The following is a 23,526-nucleotide window of genomic DNA, read 5'->3' as shown; positions in this document are numbered from 1 at the left end:
TATCACGGATAACGGGGACTGCCTGGCCTCACACAGAACTGTGCATTTTACTGAAAGAGCCTGGGAAGAAATTCCTCTTCTTGCTTGAGCTCAGGCCTCAGAGCAGCTCCTAATGTAATGCCACCTTCATTTGTCACTGGTTGCTGTACCCTGTGTTCTGCTGCTGAGTATTTACAACACCTCCAGGATCAAAGAGACGCTGCCAAGAAGGCTCATGGGGAGAAATTTTGACCTAGTTTTACATTTGGCACCACTTTTCCTGCCAGGAGCAGGTGGACTGTGAGCAGACCTTCAGTGGAGAGTCCACCCTGGCTGGCACAGAGAGCCCTGGCATGGCAAAGCCAGCAAAAAGCAGCACTGCAAAGAGTCAGAGGTTAAACCCTGCCCCTCTTCTGCTTCCTTTTCTTGGGAATGCAAATTTTCTGGGAGAAAGGGTGTCCAGGTTGTAAATTCAGTTCATTTTTTTGTGTGCTTGTTTGTCTTCCCCCTTTTTCCTGGTGCTGGTTCTTTGCTCTGCAGCACTGAGGTGTGTGGGGAGAATCAATTTGCTTTCTGTGGTTGCTTGAATAAGTTTAAGCTACTCAAGCCATAGGATTTTTGCAGGTTCCCTACTTCTAGGGAGCGTAAATGAGAAGAAATGCTGTGCATCTGATTTTTTTCAAGCCTATCCTTTTACTTTCCAGGCTGTGATGCTGTTCTCTTTATGACTGCAACTCTATATTAGAAAGTTGTATTTGTCAAATAATAGAAATCAGTTTGTGTGTTTTCTCACCAAGAACCATGTTGTGCTTCTCCCTCCCTTCCCTCTCACCTCCCCCTTGCACATAATTTTGTAAAATGTTGGCAATTTTGCATCCCCACTTTGAGTACATGAACTGAAGTATAAAACTGGGTACTTTATGGAATGGATGTGCTGTACATGAGAAGAAAATCAGGTGGTTTTTATACCTTAAGGGTATCTGTACATTAGGATGAAGTGAGCCTGACTTGACTTTTTTTTTTGATGTAGGTCAGGAGAATTGATCCTGAGTTTGCTGAGCTGATAAACTTCTGAATTCTGTATGGAAATGAACTGACACAAGGGTGGGATTTAGGGAGGGGACACGAGGGGGTTCTTTGAACCAAACTCTTGCTATAATTAGCATCTCAGAAGTTGCCTTCTAAGCTCTATTAAGCTATTGATTAATTACAAGGAAACTTGAAGGGAATGGGTTTTATTAATTTGACCAAGTATTAAAAAAAGTAACACTGTTGACTCTTCAGTGGATAAGTACAGGGACCCACCTTGAGAACGTGGTGGTGAAATGAGGGAAATCAGCCAATGCACTGGCAGGAGCAGTCAGTTTCTAGAACAGCAGGATGTTGATGGAGAGCTTCAGTGGGCTCTGAGAGCTACATATTCCATCCCATCCTGATATCCCTGAGCAGGGTGTTGGGCTTTCTCAAGAAGCAGAAGTTTAACTGTAAGAACAGGAAATGTCTGAAAGACAAAGTAAATTACAATAAGATGAGAATACAAAAGCTGTGGGTGCTGATGGAAACCATCTCTTGCCCACAAAGTCACTGCTGTGGCAGCTTGAATTCATGTGTAGTGTTAAACACTCTGCAATTTGGAAGGCAATCTTACATCATTGCTTCAGCAGCCATGGGAAGTTTCATCCTGCAGAGTTGGAAAGGCACCAAAAGGATGGTCTGTGATGCATGAAGAATCTGGAGTTTGGAGGCTGTCCATTGGTGTCCTGATATCATCACCCCGCTCTTTGTTCAGAGCTTTAAATAAAAAGGTCACAACAATTTCTCTTTATTTAGTTTCCTCCTCCCCCTGGGGATTATTAATGGCCCTGAAGCAGATCCATTCTCTCCTTGCATTTACTGCTCTGGATTCTGTACCAGACCAGTGGGAACAGAAGTTGGCTAGTAAAAAATTAAGGAAAGCAAACTTGCTCTTACTCCTTTCTATCTGAACTAGTTCTGTAGGTATTTTAAAGCAGCATAGTTTGCAATGCTGACAATTCATGAACTTAACCCCTGCAACTCATGCTGTACAATTCTACCTAAAAGTGCATTGAAAATTTTTCCTTTTTTTTCTTTTTTTGCTTTGAGCTTATTTTTAGTAGCTACATGTTTAATGAAAGATATTGAACACCTTAAGGCTTTTACGGATCGTTCCCTGTATCTGAAAGGTCCCATTTTAATGTGCATTTTGTGCATTTTCTTCATCTACCTTCTACTTTTATCTTAGCCAATGACAGTGAGATTCCTAAGGCTACTTTCTCTTTAAGGGAATACTGCTTACATAAATAGCCCTTTATACCATCTCCTTGTTTTATAATATTAATTGTTTATCAGGAGACAGGAAATATTCCTTAGAAAATGTGTTTTCCTGCTTGTGCATGCCTTGTTACTATTTCAATTATGCAGATTCTTGATGCTGTGGAAATTTGTGCTTGATGACGCCAAGGCAGCTGCACGTTGTTAGCATTGTAGGCTGTCAGATGATCATGTGGGATTCTTGCAGCATGCAACATTCAATAGGATTGAAAAAGGGCTTTTGATGCAAGGCATAGCTTTCAGAATATATTTGTGCCTTTTAGTTAGCTAATAGAAAATCATAATTTATTATCTTTAAATTTAAAATGCTGCCTCATTTTTCTTCTGGTTGGTTTCATTTTGGCTTCACTAGAAGATGCATCTGGTACATCCACGATTGAGGAGTTTATTAATGATACTGTCGTTTAGTTCACTTACTTTTTTTCCTTTTAGAGTCCTAGCTAGCCCACAGATTACATGATCACATGTTCATCCAGTCATTCATATAGAACACAAACCACCATGCATGATTTCTTCTTCTTTCTTTTTCCTCTCTGCCTTTTTTATTCATTTTAAGTTGCTTTGTCATGTTCTCTTTTACCATCCAGCTTAGTCTTTGTCTTCCCCTCGCTGCTATTTGTTCTATATTTTCCCATGCTTGGTTACTGCAATATTATTTGATTAACGGGCTGTGATGATGATGAACCTGCACACTGGAGGAGCAGCTACTACAGTGGTGATGAAGGGATGTAATAATGGTCGCTATCCTCGGAATTCTCTCTACAGTGACTGCATAATAGAAGAAAAGGCAGTGGTCCTGCAGAAAAAAGACAATGAAGGATTTGGATTTGTGCTCAGAGGGGCAAAAGGTATGTGCTTCTGTGTGTGTGTGAGTGTGTGTGTGTGTGATGTGCAGTGGCATGAAGAAATTTATACATCTCAGAATATAAGCAGGAATTATTCCTGGTGCACTTGGTTGCTAGACAACAGGATTCTCTGTATGCTATACTACTCCGATGGATTTCGGTGCCTTCTCTCTGAAGCAGTTTGCATTTTTACATGGGAGAAGCGCTGCATAATCGTTTTGGGGGGAGAAAGTTTTGCCTGTGTTTTTCTCATGCTGGTGGATGTAGTATTTTGCCATTAATCTGTTCTGCTGTGCAGTTTACTTAACTGTGGGGAAACCTGCTTTCCTCATAAAAACTGCTGCTTTATTTCAAACACCAGCCTGATTGAATAGGGCTGTGAATAGGAGTAGACATGAGAGGCATGTTTTGTTTAAAATAGGTGTGGATCTTCTGCAAGGTGACATTGGTGCAGTTTTAGTATGAAAATATGATCTTTTTTTATATCTTGAGAAGCTACACGTATGTTGCATGGCCTGTAGTGTGCTCATTTTAAAAGCTGTTCATATGTTAAGCTGCACGGCACTTCTCCGTAGGCTAAAATCCATCACAGTGGCATTTGTACCAGTTAAAAAAGGCATTCTATTTAATGCTTTGCTTTTTAACTTGCAGTGCAGTTTGCTCCCTTTGTATTTTAAAAAAGAATATATGTGTGTGATGGTATGTCCCATCTCTTGCTCCCCCTCATTTCACATGGGTTCTCCCTTGCCTTGCTTGAGCATGAAAATTATTCCATGTCTTCATTCTTGGGACATGGCTTTTGCTTTCCCTGTTCCCCACCCCTAAACCTAGACCGGTGCCACTGTGGATTTGCAGGGCTGGGAAAGCTTTGCCAGTTTTTTAGCCAAATGAAATGTCTGGAGTTGAAGCAGGGAAGCCCAAGGCACTGCCTTATCTCTGAGTGTTGGTGTGGGTTATCAGTGCTTTGAGCAGGGCTCACTCCCTCTGGCTGATCCCAGTGGTTTCCCCCAGATTTTTTCTGTAGCAGCGGGGGCAGCTCAGGTGAAAGACCCAAAGACTTTTCTGCCTGTGTGTGTACGTGACACAGAGGGGCAGGCAGGGCTGTCACAGGGTCAGCTGTGCCTCCTCTCCTAAAAAGTGGTCTCTTCTTTGTTATGCACATCTAAATTTAGGAGGGAAAAAAAAAAAATCTGGTTGATTTTTTTTTTTTTTTTTTTTCATGCTTTGCCACCCATCCCATCCCCCTAGTTTGGCCAGATGCTCTCTCCTGGCTCCAGCACATAATTCATTTTTAGGTGGATGTTGCCAGAGTTACAGCATTCTGCCAGGCACACAAAGGGGTTACTTGAGCCAATACTGAATATCCTGGAATATCACAACCCAGCTATTGCCTGGTGCAACTTGATTTGGTTTGTGCCAGGAAAGGAGCAGGTATTTCCCCCTCTGGAAGGAAGACCTGTGGATTGCTATTCCAGGGGGTTGCACTCTGTTCCCAGCATCCTGATCTCCCGTGAGGCACATCCCTCTCACTTCCAGCACCCACCATTTTTTAACCCTAAATTGGAATGGCCAATGATAGGCCTGTAGTCAAGTGATATTTGCAAGCACTCCATAACTTTCTTTTTTTAATGTGGTATTTATTTTTAAAGCTGACACACCAATTGAAGAATTCACCCCAACTCCAGCCTTTCCTGCTTTGCAGTACTTGGAATCTGTGGATGAAGGGGGAGTAGCATGGCAAGCTGGCCTGAGAACTGGAGACTTTTTGATCGAGGTAGGAGATCCTGAAATTTGATTCTCAGTGCTCTGTTGGGGTAATAGTAATGTTCCTGGTGGAGAATTGACTCTGGAAAAAGTGTGGGATGCCTCTGGGCAGCAAGTCCTGTGGGCTAACACCAGTGATGTGCTTCACTTGATCCATTTAAAACTTCATGCAGCGTTCAGGAAAGCAGTGACAGAGAACAATGGTCAGGCTGACTGGGAATTTTCTGGTTGCTCTTTTTGTCCTTTGGGAATACACTCTGAGATATCTGGGAGGTTCTACTCTTCTTCCAGTTATTGAAATTTAGATGAATTTCAATATTTACTGTGGGCTATCAGTTGTGGTTTCTTCTAAATATTTTTAGGGAGTAATCAAAATTAATGACTTTTTATGCAATTGTTTCTGCTCTCAGAAATATCCATGGTCCAGTGGCGTTTAGTAACTATGGAGAATAAAGCAAATTACTTGGCTTGAAATTGAATTTTTCCAACACTACACTGAAACACAAAAAAATAGGCAATGAATGTTATTGCTGTATAAATTACTTAATAAAAAGGGTATATTTAAATTGTTCATTCGTGCCAAAAATATCTTCATGTTTGATATTTTGGAGGATTTTTTTGTTGGTGTTTTAGGTATTGTTTAAAAAGTTGGTTCACCTTTTGAGTGTTGCTGACCAGTTTACAGCAAAATCATGATTTGGGATTTTTCTTCTTCTTTCCCCCACAACCTCTTCATGACCAACAAAGGGATGCTGTGCTTCTGTGAAATTGGGTACTGAAAATAGGTCTTTGGGATGGATTGGTCAAACCCTGTCTGTAAGATCTATTGATTTAACATTATTTGATGTCTTGATCTTCAGGCCCATGTATGGTTTGGTAAAATACTTCTGGTGTTACAATGTTTATTTCTGCAGAGCTGGCTTTTGCATGCAGGAGAGGGTACAACACGCAGCTTTTTTTGGAGTGTGCCTTGAACTCCCATGGTGATTGAATTTAAATAGTTACACCACTTCCTCACGCTGTAGCCGTGAAAGAACAGGCTTTGCAGGCTTCTAAAGTAAATAGATATGCATTTTTATCTCTGTCTTCAAGCACATTTCCCTTGCTGTTTGTTTACTTAAGGAGCAGCGTTCAGCGTTAGAGACCAGCTTACAAATGGAACTGCTGCGATCCCTGGGCAGGGATCCTGCCAAAGCTCTCCCTGTCCCTCTTAGGTGGGGTTTGAAACAAGGCTGTGTTTTTAGAGGTGGGTTTCTTGTTGGGCTTTTAATCCAAGGGAAGCATGAAGAGTCTGTACTGGCAGACTGCACAGATAGAATTGATGGTGAGCAATGTGCAATTTAATTCATTATGGAATGACAAATATGCTCATGGATTTTTTAAAGATCTCTGAAGGGGTGGAAGAAGGCTGGGTAGCTGATTCTGCACAAAGCTTTACTGTTTTTTTGGCAAATGAGAGAAGAATTATAATTAATTGTCTAGACAATTTACTCCTAGCCTTAGCTTAGAAGAGCAGCTAAACATGCACATACAGTGCTGAATCAGGAGGACGTTAATCCATACTCCAGCATATTTGTAATTAATTCTGAAAGAAGCCATTATTACATGCAAATCAAATCCATTTCTGTGTAATTTATGTTCATCGGGGTTATTCCGTTCTGAATTTTGCAACTTAATTAAGAGGATGTGATAATCCTGAGAAGTGACAACTTGGCTGCTGCAGGACACTTTTCTGTTGGAGAAAGGCAGGATTTTTATTCTGTTTTATGGCCAACATGCAGTGCACAGCCCTGGCTGGATGGAGAAAGCCACCTTTAGAGGTATTTACAGTGATGCAAAAGGCTGTTGAAATAGAAGTCCACCTGCACTTCCAGGAATGCCAAGCTACTTTGTCTGTTGTGTTGAACTAAAAGATTTGAATTTACACGCCAGCAAGTGGTTGTATGCCCTGTGCCCTGGTGTAGTCAGCTTGCCTTGCTGCTAAATTATTTCTCCCATGACCCTGAAGTTTATGCTGCTGTAAGTGCCACCTCAAACATTTGTAAGTAATATCAGGCATTTATCATAAATGCCACATGGATAATAAAAGAGTTAATGGGCAACCAGGATCCTAATTAGTGCTATTTTTAACACTTGTGGCAGGCGCTGGGTGTGAGGGAGGGGAGAGCTCAGTTTGGCAGGGGGCAAAATGAGAGGCAGAGCAGATGCTTCATTCTTGCTTCAGGAGGTTTGGTGGTTCAGGGTAATGGAGATGAGGGGAACCTCACTATGGAAAGACAGGTTTGACAGGGAGATAGATCCTTTCTTTGCAGAGCACAAGGGCAGGAGGACAGGCCATCATTTCTTTGTGTGCAGTTATGGTCTGGAGTCTTCTGGAGGAGGGAAACCTTCAGTATCAGCTGTGAGGCACTATAATAATTCATGTTTGGGGTTGATATATGTGGAGCAGAACAAATAAAAGATTGATACAAAAAAGAAAGAAAAGGTTCTGTTTTGCTCCAGCAGATAAATGGAGTAGGAATAACCTGGAACAGCTGGCATTGTATCATATGACTGAGTTTTTATCAAATGTGCAGCTCCTGATTTGTCCAACCTGTACAACTAATTTTAACATGAGACTTCAGAGATGAGCATTATACTTGCCCTTGGAAACAGTGCTCACAGAGTCTCCATGGAAATTTCTGACAGTGTGTGGTTTGTCTCCTCCTTGCTTCAAACCCAGCCGTGGTTTTTGTGATAAAAATTGTAAAGTGTGTAGTGGCTTTCCTGGATAGAGCACAGGGCAAATGTACTGGAAAAGTGCAGGAGTAGTTTCAGAGCTGAAGGAGTGAGGCAGAGGCAGCTGTCAATAGATCTGAATTTTCATAAGCAATTTAAGAGATGCCAATGCAATGTGATTTTTTTTTTTCCCTTAGCTTTGATGAACAGTCAGAAAACAGGGATGGTTATGATTTGGTTGTTATAGCTGACATTTTACAGCTTGCTCTATGTGTTATTTTTCACTATTTTAGTTGATGTTTTCTTGAATCTTGATATCAGCCTGATTAAAAAGATAGATAAAAGTAAAGCAACATATTAGGCCAAGTGCTAAATACTGCAGTCTGCATTAGAAAGGGGTTTAAAAATTACAACCATCACTAATTCCTTTGTAGGTCATTAATAACTCATCAGTGACTGGATTTCTAGACTATAACTGTTCAAGTTTGGAAAAATTCAGTGAATTCTGCCTTGAGACATGACTTAAGGTGGGGTTGTGTTAGAGATTTGCTTTGGTGACATAAACAAGTCTAACAATTTTTGAGTAAAGAAACCCATTAAACAGGAAGGCCTGTTTTACCTCAGAATAGAGTTTTGTGGAGGGTTTTAGTGTGGTAGGATATAGAATGTCTTTTAAAATTAACCCCCAGTGGATTACTAACTCTCTGTTCTTCTTGTCCCCATGAGTGTGCAGCTGTTCTGCAGGTGTTGCCTGATGTGGCTCATGGGGATTTTCCCTGTCACACAAACAGTAATGTTACACTATCAATACTCAGAAAGCCAAGTTAATTCTGCAATATTTTACCAGAACAATGCATTTGTTCTCTAAATGAGGCATTGCAGTTTGCATTATTGTGCCATAAAATCTCTTATTTTTCTAGAGAAATTGAAATGTTATTGTCTTTGGAATAGCATAGCTGCTTATTTACATTCCAGTTAATGTGTAAACTAGATAAACCTGGTGAATTATTCATTTAAAAAATAAAAACAAAAGGGCAAAATTCAAGGTTTAATTTGAGGCTGAAAACCAGAGATGGTATATGAAGAAATGTCATCATTTTGCTGCAGAACTGGTACCTGTGCTAAAACATGCAAAATATCTGTAGTATAACTGCCTGCATTGCTTCATCCTCAAAAGCTTATACAATTTACTAGTGCAAACTTTTCTTTAACTGGTTTTGGGTGGAAAAAAATTTATTACAGCATTATTTTATCATTGTATTAAAGATATCTGTCCTCTGACTGCATGTAAGAAGCAGCAATAGACATTTAAAAAATCTGAAATATTTTTAAAAAAAACCTTCATAAACAAATGAAGCCTTTTTAGGAATAGGTTACTGGGTTTATTCCAGTAAGCACTTTATGCAAACTTGAAAACAGCTGTAAGAAGCAAACTTTGGACTTTATTGTTGTAGCTTAAACTCTAGTAATTATTAATATTTTTAGCAATGTTATGCCTTGCATTGGTATTCAGTGGTGGGGTGAATTAGTGGTTTTACAAAGCCTGCTATTACTGATTCCAATCCTTGTAGCAAGAGAGAAACCTTCCCATCCTTTGATAATCTTCATTAATTACCCTCTGGGTGTGTTTTCTCTTATTTCTAGTGTGAACTCTGCTTGCTTCTACCACCAGACAGAAATCTAATTTTTTTTTTTTTTTTCCCTCATGGGCAGACTCATGAGAACCATAATACTTTTTTCTCTCTTGGAAATAAGTGGAGGCTTTGTTAATGGCTCTGTAAGAACCAGGATTCCCACGTTGCAGCTGAACGTTTGCTCCTCTCCTCCCAGCACTGTGGACGCCAGCTCCATGCAGTGCTTAATAAGAGCGCTGTGTGTAGGAGGAAGAAAGCAAAGCCAACGTTCTCAGTACATTTCTGGGGGCTGGATTTTAGCTCTCACTCCTAGGCCTTTCTGGGGGACCAGCAGAGGCAGGTCCACGTTGGTTCAGTGTCTTGCAGGAGGATTTTTTTGTTGCCAGCTTGGCTGCTGCTCCTGCCCAGCCAGGGAGCCTCCTGTTTGGCAGGAGAACAGCCAGGCTGGGAGCTGCTCTGTTCCTAGACAGCACCTACTCTGGGCTTGGACCAACTCTACAAACCTCTTTTTAATGATGAGGGGCTTGCCAAAGCTGCAGCAGCAGTGTTGGAGCTCCTGGAGAGGGAGTTCCTAGCCAGGGCAGGGGCTTGGAACTGAATGGGCTTTGGTTCCTTCCAACGAAAACCATTCTAGGATTCTTTAGGTACGTACATAGCACCAGGCTGGGCACCACTGTTTTTGAATCTGTGTATTTAAATGGCACACAGTTTGATTTAACCAACCATTAGAGGAAAAATCTGATTTCTGTTAACCAGTTACTCATCATCCTCTTGGTGACATCTGTAACTTATGTCTATTAAGCACCAGGAAGCCCCTAACACTGCCTAAAATGCAAGCTCTCAGACTCAAAAAAAACCTTTCTTCCTGTTTTGCTTTTGGAATTCTCCTAGCTACAGATGTACTGGAGGACTGGGACAATGGGCTCTTGGAAAAAGAGCAGCTGTGGTACAAGTGTGGAACAGCCTGGTGTATCTGTGCAGCATCTGACTGGGGGAATTAATTTTTTCACTTAATGGAGAAGTGTTTTACTTTCTCTTCACTTAAATTCGGTAACTGAGGGTTTGGGTTTGCTTGTTTTTTTTCTTAATTTGTTTTTAGTGGATGGTGGCACCTTCATGACATTGTTGTGCCCTCAGAGTGCTTTGGATGTGCACAAACCCACTGTAAATAGCTGTTTCTGATTGTTATTTTCTGTTTTTCCCATGTATCCTCTAACCCATAGGAAGTGATCAGTGTGCTCATTAAAAAGAGGAACAAATCTTGGTTAATTTTTAAAATACATTATTAAGACTGTTTTCTTTTTGACCTAGATGGAAATGGGCAGACAAAAAATAATTTGGTTCTTAAAGGATCTGTTATTCACATACAAGCAAGTAATATGCTTAAAAATAAGAACAGAGAACAGATAAAAATGAAAGCTCTTTGCTTTCTAGACTGTGAGCAGAACTGAGAAGCATTTTCCTTTAGCCTTGACTCTCCATGAGGTGTATACTGGGCTTCTGGTTCCCCAAAATTCAACAAATAGCTCTTTGAAACTCAGAACTCATTTTTATGCTTCTTAGAGATGAGGATTTGCTAGGAATTGTGATGATAACAGCAGCAACGTGCAGAACTGACTCTGTGTCCATTCAGTTCTCCATTTTCAGTTTTAAGGCATTTTGGCCTGGATGCTGCAGAGTTTTAGCAGAATTTCCTGACATTCCTATCCTGAGGGATTCTGCCAAAGCTCGTGGGACTGCATGTGGAGTGTGGAGATATCCACAGGGAGCTTTCTGACTCCTAGTGAATAAGAAAACCACTGTTTCCCCAAATTCCTACTACAGAATCCTCTAAAAATAGCAAATTTGTATAAAGTTGAGCTGCTTAGTATAAATAGCCAGTTCTTGGCAACCTAGAAGCCATCCAGTGGCATCCAGCCACCTTGGCCATCCTGTGATTCACATAAAGCTCAGCTCTGGATGGTCTTCACTCGTGCAGAAATCTGTCCAGCCTCTCTTCAAATAGCACAGGACTAATGCATCTCTTCCATTTCCAGCTCTCAGGTGTTGGGGTTAAGTATTAAAACTAACACCAAATAAATAAATGCCATTTTTGTGGTGTGGTTGGGCAATTACCACAAGACATTCTATTAAAATTAATTTCCCTGAAGGCCGTTGGCTTTTTTTAGTCTCTGGATACTATGGAAACCTGGTTGCTGGATTGGAGCTATATGAAAAACACTACTTGTGCCTGGTATTTAAGGGGAGAAAATACCATTTCTTTTAATTGCAGGATCATGCTACAACCTGCAAAACTGCAGGTGAGGGAAAGCAGATGAATTGTTTCAAATGGTGGAGAATGAAGTGGCAAACTCGTATTGCTGAGGACAGAACTAATCTAAAAATATGGAATTTTTCCTTCTTTATTTTCTTTGTTTTTCCTTTTTCTAGGGGAGGTGCATGCATCTTACAAGCAGGAGAAATACTATCACGTGTGTGTGTCATGGTTTCTTCCTTTGTTTATGGACAGCTATCTTTTTCCTGTTCTGAGGCTGCAAATCAATTTGGCTGGCACTGAAATGCTCAGTTCACCTGCTGTGTTTCATGAGCCACAAGTCTGTGCAGAGGTTAAAAGGAAGAGTAGGAACATCTGATCATCATAGGCTTCATGAGCAGTAACCTTCCCTACCCCAAAAATTCAAGTTTTCTGAAAAAATAGCTTCACTCATGGACCCCTACTAGGAAAGTATATCTTTGCTATTATCTCCAAATCAGAAAAAGCAAATGAGAACTCTGTAGGTGGACATGTACTGTATTTATTTAAGGATTTTTGGTTGGATTTCCTCAGTGTCATCCCCTTTTAACCTTTACTGTGGAATGAGGTTCCTAAACTGTTCTTGAGATTTCAGAGGGGTTAAATAAATCCCCAATGTTGGTACACACAGCAGGCTCCCCACGGCTTCTGTGTGGGTGCGAAGAACTGCAGAAACACTTGATTTGAAGACATTCTGAACTTTTGGGTCTGATCTAGCAGAAGCTCTGCATTCCTTTGATTAAAATTCCTTTTATATCCAATCTCTAGCATGTGTCCTCTACAGAAGACTGGGTTCAGATTTAATCCATTAATTACTTTAAAAAAGGCAGGAGAAGGCTTCCATCCCCATTGCTGTTCTCCTGCTAAGATGGCTAATGGTAAATACATGGGGATATTCAGTGTTGGAGTTATCCCAATAAAGGGTGGCCATCCCACTCAGAGCTGCTGTGCTCCTCTGAAATTACTGTGCAGCTCTGCAGGACACCAGTAAGGGAGAAGGTGGCTTTCCAAGGAATCCCTGCCTAGTTTTTTTTCTCTTCCTTCAAAGCATTTCCAATGCCTTGTAACTGTATGGCTCAGCAAATTCATCCAATAAGCAAATTGAAATGTACTTTAAAATCAATCAGATTAGAAATAACATTTTACATCCTGTTGTGCCACTGATGGCAATCTTCAGAGACTCTTGTATACGACAGTGAAGAATAATAATCATTTATCATTACCTCATTTTTGCCTCATATATTCTGGCAGCTGTCTGGGGAGGTGGATTTCTTCTTCTCATCTTGTGGTAGAAAGTTTTCACTTGTTAGAAAAACATAATTTTTCTATGGTCAAAATAGACTCTCCTGTGTTGTCTTCATGGCCAAGTGGTGACCCCTGGGTTTTGGGTTCTGGATGTGGCTGCACTTGAAGCTCTCTGAGAGCTTTGCTGATCAGAGCACTGGAAATTGTCCTAGCAAACGCATGGATGTTTCTCAAGAATGAGTGCGTAGGATGATAGGATAAGAGTACATAGCCAAGTGTTCCTTTATTTGTTGCTGAAGACAAAATTTGAAAGCATAGAGGTTCATAAAAAGAAGTAATGGAAGGGTTTATTTACAGCCTGTTACCAAAAGGGTTGGTTCTGGACAAATATCATACAAAAATCTACAGAGCAGGTACAAAAGTCTTGTGTTGGTGATGTTGTATTTTATTTGAAAAAAATACAAGCAGCAAAATCCAAGAATCCTTTATTTCACCACATCATTCTCTCTGGTATTTTTTACTGCAATTCCTTCTTCCAGAATTGTTCTCCAAACAACTGCTATTGTTTTTAATGGACTCGACCTGTGACTTCTCAGCACCAGATAGATTTGTGAGAAGCCATGGTCATTGCTGACAGGCTTGTGAGTTGTTAACTGCATCTGGTGTATTTGTTTACACTGGGGATGATTATTGCTCACTTTAACTCCTAAATTAAAGAGGAAATTGTTTTTAAGTGACTAGCAAAACATCCATTGTAATAATTTTGTGGAAGTTTCTTGGGTTTTTTGTATCAAAATATACCTTATTGACTGTGCCTATTTTGGAGCTGGCTTGTACAAAACCAGATAGAACTGGGAATGAAATTGAAGATGGGTTTTGTCTGGGAGTAGGTCTTTTGTTTGCATAATTCCCTGTGCAATTTTAGAATAGTTTGGAGATATTTAATAAAAATCATGTGCACACCAAAAAAGTGGTGGTTCTTCCGAGCTGGAAATGATGGAGGCAGCTGTCATCCAAGACTCAAAGACTAGGAATATTCATCTCCAACTCTCCTTTTCCTGCAATTTTTTTTCCTGTTTTTTTGTATCCCAAGCATACCTCTGCAGAAGTGCTGTTCAGAACTTTGGTCCTTTTGCTCCTTTCTCATGGTATGGCCCCAAACCTGGGTGCCTGAACTCATTCCTATTTGGTCTCCCCAAGGGATTGATCAAGGTGGTTTTCTCTGGAAGGGTCTTGTTCCATGTGTAAAGGTGTGAAAACCTCAGGCCTGAGACCTGGTGCTTCTCTTTGGCAGCTCTGACAGTAAAGAAAATTGCTTGTGCTTTGAATCATAGCAAATAATGCCAAATTGGGCAACTGCTGCCATTTGAAGGCTATGACTGCCACTGCCCCTTCCCCCAAGGGACAGGACAAGAGAGAATAGGCCTCAAGTTGGACCAGGGTGGGTTTAGATTGGATATGAGGCAAAATATCTCCCCAGAAAGAAGGGCCTGGAACAGGGCAGTGGTGGAGCCACCATTGCTGGAGGGATTTAAAAGCCGTGTGGAGGTGACACTTGGGACGTGGGTGAGTGGTGGCCTTGGCAGTGTTGTGTTAGTGGTTGGACTCGGTGATCTTTGAGGGTTTTTCCAACCTAAACCATTCTCTGGTTCTGTCCTTGCAAAGAAGTTGGGATAACTTGCAGGGGTTTAGGATTCTGTGAGGCATTTCCAGCTTTCTGCAGTTGCCTTATCCAAGTGCTCGTGTTTCAGCTGCCTCACTGGAACTGGAAAAGCTGGATTCAGAACATTCCCATGGTGGGTGAATCTTCCTTCCAGCTGTGGCTGGATCCTCTCTGAACTACTCAAATGCTCCTAAAGCAGCTACACTAAATCTTGTCATTCAGGCACTGACTTTTTCTTGTCCTTTTTCAAGGCAGATTGAAATGAAGGTTTGATTCACTTAGGGTAGATTAGGATCTTTTAATGTTAATATTAACTGTTGCTGGAATAGGAAGATTGTTTGGGTAGGTTTTTCCACTTCTGAAGGGATTATGTAATGGGTAAATTCCTGTCTTTAACCTTAGAAAAGAAGGAAGGGTTTTGAACATAAAAATGGAACTGGTACGATATTTGACACTGTTCTAAAAGTCACCAAGAATAGGTTTTCCACACAGGAATATTGCCACCTTCCTGACATTACAGAGGAATTTTTAATGAGTGAAATTCCTCCTCCATTTGCATACTCTAACCCATATCTAATTGCTGGATTACTATTGAAGCTTCAGCTTGACTCTCTGAATATTAAAAAACATTTGATATTTTAAGCAGTTTTATATTTTCTGTTTTGCTGCTTTTAATGTACAAATGAATTTCATTAATCCAATTTACATATTCCTAAAGACCTTTTGATGTAGTAAGATGTAAAAGTTGTTTATTTTTAATTTTTTTTTTTTTTTAGTGACAATCTTATATGCAAAACTGCTGCTGCCAGGCAATTATCCACCCAGATAGTTTTAACACAGTTACTCATAATCAGCACAGATCAGTGACATGACAGCAGTTCTGGGAGATGTATGACCTGTTCTAAGCTTTAACTTTCAAATTGGCATGAATGTGCAAATTCACATTTAGAAAACTATTTTTCTTACTTATTTGTCTCCATGTGAGAATATCAGGGGTTTGTTGTTTTTTGCTTTTGGTCTTTTTTTGGCTTTGTTTTTTTCCCTTCTAATATCTCAATTTTATCATATTCTATAGACAAGGAACATTTTTTCTTCCCGCTTTGGATTTTGGTTTCCAGTCCATAGGGATCTAAGTAAAGAAATGCTGTCTTCAATAAAATATGCCATGTTTGCACAGCAATGTCTTTATTGTTCTGCATTAGTGTCTTTGGGAGAAGTGTCTCTTTTGAATTATTATTTTAATTAGTTTTGATTCACGTTGGTTCCTGTTCTCTCCCGTGCACACAGAAATCTCTCAGTTTACTCTAAAAACTGCCCTGTTACAGTGACAGACATTAAAAACTCACTTGGTCTGTACTTGTGGGAAGGTTCCTGCCCATCTGGTCCTTCATATACTAAATATAAAATGAGATCTTTGGTCTGTGGACTTGAGAATTTGCTTAATGTGGAGTTTGGAGTGATGTGTGCAAGCTTAGGCTCAATAACCCAATCCCAAAGGATGCTCCTGCTCCCTGCAAGCCCTGTCTGCTTCTAGCACAAGAAGGGGTTGATTTTACAAGATTTTGTAAGATCCAGTCTTGCTGCCCTCTGCTCATCTTTTGATAAGTTCAGCTTTGAGTGTTTCATTCTGATTTGGAGTAAGAAAACCTCCAAGTAGTGGATGAGCTGCTATCAAACAGGCAGAGAGACCAAAAATAGATGAAATGTAATCCCAGCATGCTTCTCTTCATTTGTCAATCTTCTTGCTAATGAGCAAAAATAAATCGGGAAGGAAAACTCTTACATATGTAATCTCAAAAGTTGAAAGAGGTGGGGAGAAAACAAGAAAATGGGGAAAAAAGTGATTACAAATTGGTTTTTTTTCTATCAGCCTGCTGAGACATTTTGATCCAATGATTTAACAGACTGGGATGTTTTGTGATGCAGAATAAAGATTTAAGATATCAGCCTGAGGATCAACTTTGTATTTGCAAGATAACAACACCTTTGCTGAATGGCTCTCTTGGGATTTTAGGATATATTAGGAGTGGTTGAAGGAAGAAGCTTAGACTTAGACTTGGAATTACAGAACCTCATTTAAAACGTGATGTTTACTAAACTTACTGTGCCAGGTAGAAATTGCATGGCAACTTATTTCCAGAAGGAATAAAGACTCAGAGCTAAGCAAATCAAAATAGTGATTTTCTTTTTCCTTCAGAAATTTTGTAGAAATTATTTGTGTTAAGGACTTCAGGTCACAGCTGGGCACAAAATAAGGGACTGGTTGTCCCAGGATAGAGACACAAATGCTCAGAGGACACTGTGGGCAGGAATATAAGTTGGGCTGGATAAATCCAGTCCATGTGTTTCCACATAAATACCAGTAGGAGGGCAATGGCAGTACATGATTTGAAAAATTGAACGTTTGAAAATTGTCAGATTTATGGCTTTGTATCAAGGCACTGAATCACTCAGAGATTATCAACAGTAAAAAATGGGAGTTAGGCTGGTAACATATTGTTTATTTGTGGGAAAAAGCATAAATCCAGCATTTTCCAACATCCGGGAAGCCTGGCCAATCTTTTAAAAATTATTTTGGTTACTTAGATTCCTCACTTTTGGAGGAATTCTTAAAAAGGTGAAGCCATTGATTGTATTTGTAACATTCTCAGTGCTCCATGCCTTGTCATCCTGATGTTAGTGCCAGATGTCTCCTCGGATTCCTCTGTCAGGGACTGCAGATAACCCCATGGTTCAAGCAGCGATGTCCAAATTCTGCATCTCACTTCAATCCCAAAATAAACTTCAGAACCCAGCAACACTGGGAGAGCTGGAAGAACAATGCCAGTCCAACTCCCTGAAGGGCTGTCACGTTTTCCAGGCATTCCTGGGGCTGTGTGGTCTGGAGAGATCCCTTTTCTCTGAGATCCCTCGTGGCAGTGGGAGCCTGAGCTGGCTGGAGCTGCCTCAGCCACCATATGTATCCATCTCTTCAGGCTGTTCATGTTTTGTGGCAGCTTTGGCAGCCTGCTGGGATTTTTCTGAGTAATGCAAGTGGTGAGGAATGATAATAATAATACTGTTAACCCTTTGATTTCTCAGCCAGCCAGGAGGGTGATTTTGGGGAGCAGAGCCTCCCCTACCCCCCTTTTCCCTGTGCCCCTCCGCAAATGCACCAATGAGTACGTGTTAGGAAGCCTAAATAGAGACAGGGATATGAATAAGCTTTCTAAGGAGGTGAGAATATAAAAAAGGAAAATGATATGATTCTCCCTCTGACAATTTTTTTCCAGCAGTTAGAAAAATACAGAGAGTGATTCGTTGTTTTCCCCTGTTCCCCTTCACTCCCAAGGTCAGATAAGAATGGCAACTGTGGTGGTTAATGCTGACAACTTTTCTCCATCCTTGTCTGGCTCCTACAAGGGAGAGATTTGCAGTGGCAATATAATACAGCACTGTGAGCTTTTTTTCCTTGGCTGAGGCAAAAACCTTCCCAACTTCTGTAGGGAGTGATTTCCAGAGGACCCTAATCCTGCCCCAGGAGCTGGGGGCTGGGGACAGCTGGGTTATGGTAGCATTATTAAAATATTGACAGCACATCACTGCTGTGGGGAGAGGACTGACTGTATTTGGATAAAGGTGGGGCAGAGGAAGGATGAATAAACACTTCTAATGCAGGGAAATGAAAATAAAAGGAGAAGCACATGGGATTGAATTGCCAGGGAAATGGACAGAGGACCACAGATGCTGAGTATGAGAATCTTCATCAGATTCCTGGTCTAGTGGAAGTGTCTCCCTCGTGGCAGGGGAGTTGGAACTAAATGACCTTTAAGATCCCTTCCATCCCAAACCATTCCACGATTCTTTGAGATCTCTACATAGGCGCAGACAATTTTGCCCAATGTCTTTTGGCTGGAAGGTGCAGGTTTTTTTCTGGGAAATGCAGATTTTAGGCTGACTGTGCTCAGTGTGCAGGGAAAGGAAGGTCCCTGCTGTTGCTGTGCTGCCCTGGCCTGTTGAGGATCAGCCCCCCCAGCCCTTCCCATCCTCGGGCTGCTTAATGAGCTTCCCTGGGCTTCCTGCCTGGCAGCAAACAATGCCACTTCACCAGCTCTCTACTCACCACTAATTGAAGCAGCACAATTATCCAATCCTTGGCCTCGTTCCACCTCAGAAATAAAACAGCTGTGTTATAATGTTACCATCAAATTCCTTCTCTGTTATATGACCTAATAAATTAACGGTTGGGAATCGTGCATTTGTGACTCAGTTTGTCACTAAAATATCCTAATTCCATCAATGGCCTTTTGGATAAATTGCACTGGGTTTGCTTGGTCTGAAAAGAAATTTGGCTGCTCCAAGCCATCCATTCTAGGAGGATTGAATTGGTGGTCTCTGTGATGTGGAAAAGTAGCAAAAAAAAAAAAAAAAAAAAAGAAATATTTCTTCAAAGAATTGGCTTCACAGAGAAGTGCTGCCTCATCAGTTTAGTGAGAGACACAGGTCAGCTCCTGAGAGCTCTCAAAATTGTCCTGGGTTGGTGTCCAAGGAGCTGTCTGGATACACTTTATGTGGATTGATGGCTCTGCAGAAAGCCTGACCCAGCATGTGGCAGGATAAACCTTGCTACAACAAGCTCAAGGATGAAAAATTTAACAATTCCAGAGCAATACCTGATTTGCAAAATGAAAGCAATCTTCTGAATTGAGCTAAACAGGATTTCTCTTTGGTTCTCCAAGTATTTTTATTTGCTCTGAGACTGGAAATTTAGCATCCTTCTACATAGCCTGCCTTAGACACCTTTTAAAACAAAAAATAGGCAATTTTTTTTTCCTTCCTTATTTTTTGTCTATTAGGAGTGCAGCCACCAAAAAGACAGTGCTGTTAAATGGCTTCTAAACAGTGTCACTAAGAATTAGGAAGCCTTAGTTTAAAACTGGAAATATGAACAAGGGAGCAAAGACTTGAACTCTGCAGAGTTAAAAGTCTGATGTATGGCTCACCAAAATAGATTTCAGGGAAGAAGTAGCCAAAGGCATAAAAATCTGATGATAGATGTTTTCTTTCAAATGTGCCAGAAACAGGGAGGTCTGCTAGAGGTCAGCAGACCTGAAGGATGATGGACCTTTAAAAGGCAGCAGTGTTGAAAGGGAATGTTATTGATGGAAACCACAGAGACTTCTTAGTCATAGTCCATCTATGGGGGAGTTTGGGATATGGCTGCTTCCTGAGGACACTTAGAGAAACAACCTGAGGACTGAGTTAGGAATGTTCCCACAGCTGGGGAGCTGGTGCTGGTGTCAGAAAGATTAGAATTGCTTAAAAAGGATTAAAAAACCCACCAGCCTTTAGGAGCCAAAATTTAGCATTATATGGTTCAGAGGCATGGCAGTGTTCAGTCGAAGGTTGGACTTGATGCTCTTGAAGGTCTTTCCCAACTTTAATGATTCCAGAATGGGAAATGATGTTTTTGGAATAAATTGATGGTTGTATGAGTAACTGCCTTGGCAGTCTCAGCTTTCATTTGGACATTGGGAAAGATGTGCTTGAAAACCAGCTTATTGTGTAGGAAGAGAAAAAGGACCTCTTGAGATAAGAAATAAAGGGTAGAGATAAATGGACTTATTTCAAAATACAGGCAAAAGCAGCACAGTTTTTGAGGGCTGTGCTCTGTGAGTTGTCCTGTTAAATTGGTACAGCAATGATCAGATACAAGATCTTGGGCATAATTCAAAACCAGTAAAGCATTTGGAGCTTAACTAGAAGAGCAGGAGATGCCAGTGTTGAGCATGTCAAAGGAAGTGCACCTGGGGAGGAATCCCCCTGGGCACCAGGATGTGCTGGGGCTGACCAGCTGGAAAGCAGCTTTGCAGAGGACTCAGGGATCCTGGTATTTCTGCTTTCTGTTTGTTAAATGTATTTCTGCCTCTATTTCATGGTTGGCTTAAAATACATGCATGCAAAGTGCCAAAGATGTCAGAAATTTTAGTGAGGATAAGGTGCTAAGGGACAGGAAGGGTGACAGTAAATTAAATTCCTCATGTTTCACATCAGGTAGCTCTGGCACATGGTATAGATGCATATGCATAACAGGGAAATGTATTTCATATATCCTAATACTGAGCAAGAACAAAACGCAGCTACTAATTTGTAAAATATGCCTTTTATTTATTGAGCAAGTGTATGAAATATTTCCTTCGTCCTGTATAATGACAATCTCCACATTTTCTCATGCAACTAGAAAAATACTGTGAGCAAAATTCAACACTGGGAAATGATCACTGCAGTTTCAGAAGGTATAATTTGGTATTAAACACGGATCACAAATGTATCAGTGAGGACAGAAACCTTCCTGAGTCATTCCCTCCTAAATCTCTGCACCTTCAAGAGCAAGGAGAGAGCTGCGAGCAGTCAGCAAGTACAAGATCCCCCCTGACAGAGTATCACCAATCTGTGCCCGTGGTGCTGTTTTACAGCTCCAGTTGACTTGTAGCACAGCAACTGTCTCCAAGCAACTGGGAGGAATACCGGGATGTGCAGCCAGGATACGGAGCCCGGCGGGGACAGGGGTGCTCAGGCAGCCCTGCACCCCTTCCCACCCAGCCTCGGCTCCTGCCCCCCGCTGGAAAAGGCTCCAGCTGCCTTGGAGGTGGCCCTTGCCAGCAGGAAGCAGCAATCCCTGCGGGTGGGAGATGGGGTTGGGCCGCCGGCTGCCCACGTCAGTCATTCTGCCAAAATAACTCTTCACGCATTCAGCGACTCCGCTCCCCTGTCTGTGCCAGTGGGGCTTGGCAAAATGGTGTTTTTGCAGCCAACTGACTCCAAACAAGCTCTCAAAACCAAAACAAAGTAGCTGTAGATTGAATCTAATTCCCTGCAATCAATATACAACAAGGAAAGAAGATTTATATGTTTAATATTATTTCTCCCCAGCTGCTTTATCAAATTGCAAAACTAGCAATATATGTAGGAAACATCTTCTTTTAAAAGGTAATAATGTATATTTGCAGTCCTTGTCCTTCTGAAAAAGCTCATAATTTTGTTATTTGCTAATGGAACATTTTGTATTATGTTCCATTTAGGACCCATTCCAATGGTTTAAAAGCTGCAGGAATGTAGCAATCCACTCTCCCCAGTTTAATTCCAGCAGAATATTTGGAATTCTTTGTGGAAAGGAACTGTAATCTATGAAATTCTTGCTACAGAACCTAGTAACCTAAGAGGATTTTTTTTCTTTTTATGGTATGATTTGTGTAGCCATTTGTTTGACTGTTGATTTGGGATATTATAATTTTGAAAAGTGTTTTGAGATTAAAAGCTTGAATCTTTTCTTAGGGGGCATGAAGAGCTGTAAAGAGAGGAGAGGAAAGGGAACAAACATGAACTTGCTTTTTGGTTGTTAGCTTGCCACTGTTTCTTTTCCCCAGGCCTAAATTGTCAGGCTTGTGGATGATGCTGGGACATGCATTGTAAGGTTTGCCTTGTTTTTCCTCATTTATTCCCTTTTTTGCGTCCTAAATTCTGAAAAGTCTCCAGTGAATGAGTTGTGTTAGTGACCACACAGATGACTCTCTCCCATTTTACAGACACTTTCTGTACTGTCACTCATCAGAGCTATTTAAACCAGAGGTACTGCTTTAGTGATCTGAATAACTCAACCCAACAAACTCACTGAAACATGTTTATATCGCAGATTTAATTACCTTCTCCAGCTGGAATTTTCTAAAAGGAAGTAAAAGATTCTGGGTAGGAGAATGTGGCAGATCATGCTGCAAAAACATCAATGTGCTGACAGACCTTCATGAGTACTAGCTCCTGTGATTAGCCTCTTGCAGACCATAATTAATATTATTATTCAGTACAAATGTATTATTATTATTATTCTCCTTTTTTATTATTCTGTTCATTTTTTATTGCAACATAAATGGCACACAGTCAGCATTTGGTGCATTCGCAGTACATTGGAACTATCCATGTTTTCAAGATGATCCCATCACATTTGAGGGGAAATGGCCTCAAGCTATGCCAAGAGAAGTTTAGGTTGGATATTTGGAAAATTTTCTTCACTAAAGGATGGTCCAGCCCTGGTCCAGGCTGCCCAGGGCAGTGGTGGAGTCCCCATGCCTGGAGGGATTTAAAAGCTGTGTGGATGTGGCACCTGAGAATATGAGATAGATATATATATTCTCTTTCTGTGAATACAGATGAAGCTTTCTCCTTTTCTTCCTCTGGAATATTTTCTGTGTACCGCAGGAAAAAAGGCAGTTCATTCTCTCTAGCTCAGGTAGCAGCAGGAGAGGGAAAGCTGCTGGCTCCTGGGGTGCCCCAAGCCTTGCTGTGAGGGATGGGGGGAGCTCTGGGGCCCCTCCAGGGCTGGCACTGCAGGGAGCAGTGGGGAAACTCAAACGTGCTCCTCTCCTGCACTGGTGCTTCCTGCAGGGAGCGATGGAGAAGGTGCTGCCAAGCTGGAGCCCCCTGCTTCTCTCCTTCCCTGCTTCACCCCCACACTGGGAATGGAGCTGTCACCAAATGGATGAGTGTCCCTCAGCAGCAGGCTTGGGGGGAGCTGGGCTTGCTCAGCCTGAGGAGGAGACAGCCCCAGGGAGCCCCTACTGTGCCCTTCCAATGCTTCACTGGAGCTGATGGAAAGATGTGGACAGATTTCTTAGTGGGGGATGATTTTGAACTAAAAGAGGTTCAGTTCAGAGTAGTTGTGATGGAGAAAGTTTTTGCTGGGATGTTGGGGAGGCCCTGGAATGGATTTCCCAGAGGAGCTGGGGCTGCTTCCATCCCTGGAAGTGTCCAAGGGCAGTTTGGAAGGGGCTTGGAGCGCCCTGGGATAGTGGAAGGTGTCCTGCCCATGGCAGGGGTGGAACTGGATGAGCTTTAAAGGCCTCTCCCAACCCAAATCATCCTGTGATTCTATGATTTCCTTTTGGACTCTCAGCTTTCACCACCAGTTTCATAGCAAACAGTGATTTTTTTCCACACAGACCACTTGTTTTAGTGGTACGTGATGTAGTCGAATTCTGATTATTTTACTGTTCTGTTGAC

At 41.3% G+C, this 23,526-nt stretch overlaps 1 protein-coding gene across 2 annotated transcripts in view; it reads left to right on the top strand.

The window, feature by feature from the left end:
- Positions 1-23,526, top strand: part of SHANK2 (SH3 and multiple ankyrin repeat domains 2) — a 255,841-nt gene that overhangs the window by 141,784 nt on the left and 90,531 nt on the right. For both annotated transcript variants that reach the window (XM_058806933.1, XM_058806934.1), the window contains 2 exons: positions 3,097-3,179; positions 4,826-4,950. In XM_058806933.1, the coding sequence (XP_058662916.1) occupies positions 3,097-3,179; positions 4,826-4,950 (208 nt within the window). The remainder of the gene's footprint in view (positions 1-3,096; positions 3,180-4,825; positions 4,951-23,526) is intronic.

The sequence above is a fragment of the Ammospiza caudacuta genome, chromosome 6 (assembly GCF_027887145.1).
Source record: "Ammospiza caudacuta isolate bAmmCau1 chromosome 6, bAmmCau1.pri, whole genome shotgun sequence".
In the NCBI taxonomy this organism is placed as follows: domain Eukaryota; kingdom Metazoa; phylum Chordata; class Aves; order Passeriformes; family Passerellidae; genus Ammospiza; species Ammospiza caudacuta.
The sequence above is the reverse complement of the archived record's forward strand: the minus strand, read 5'-3'. Positions and strand labels throughout refer to the sequence as shown.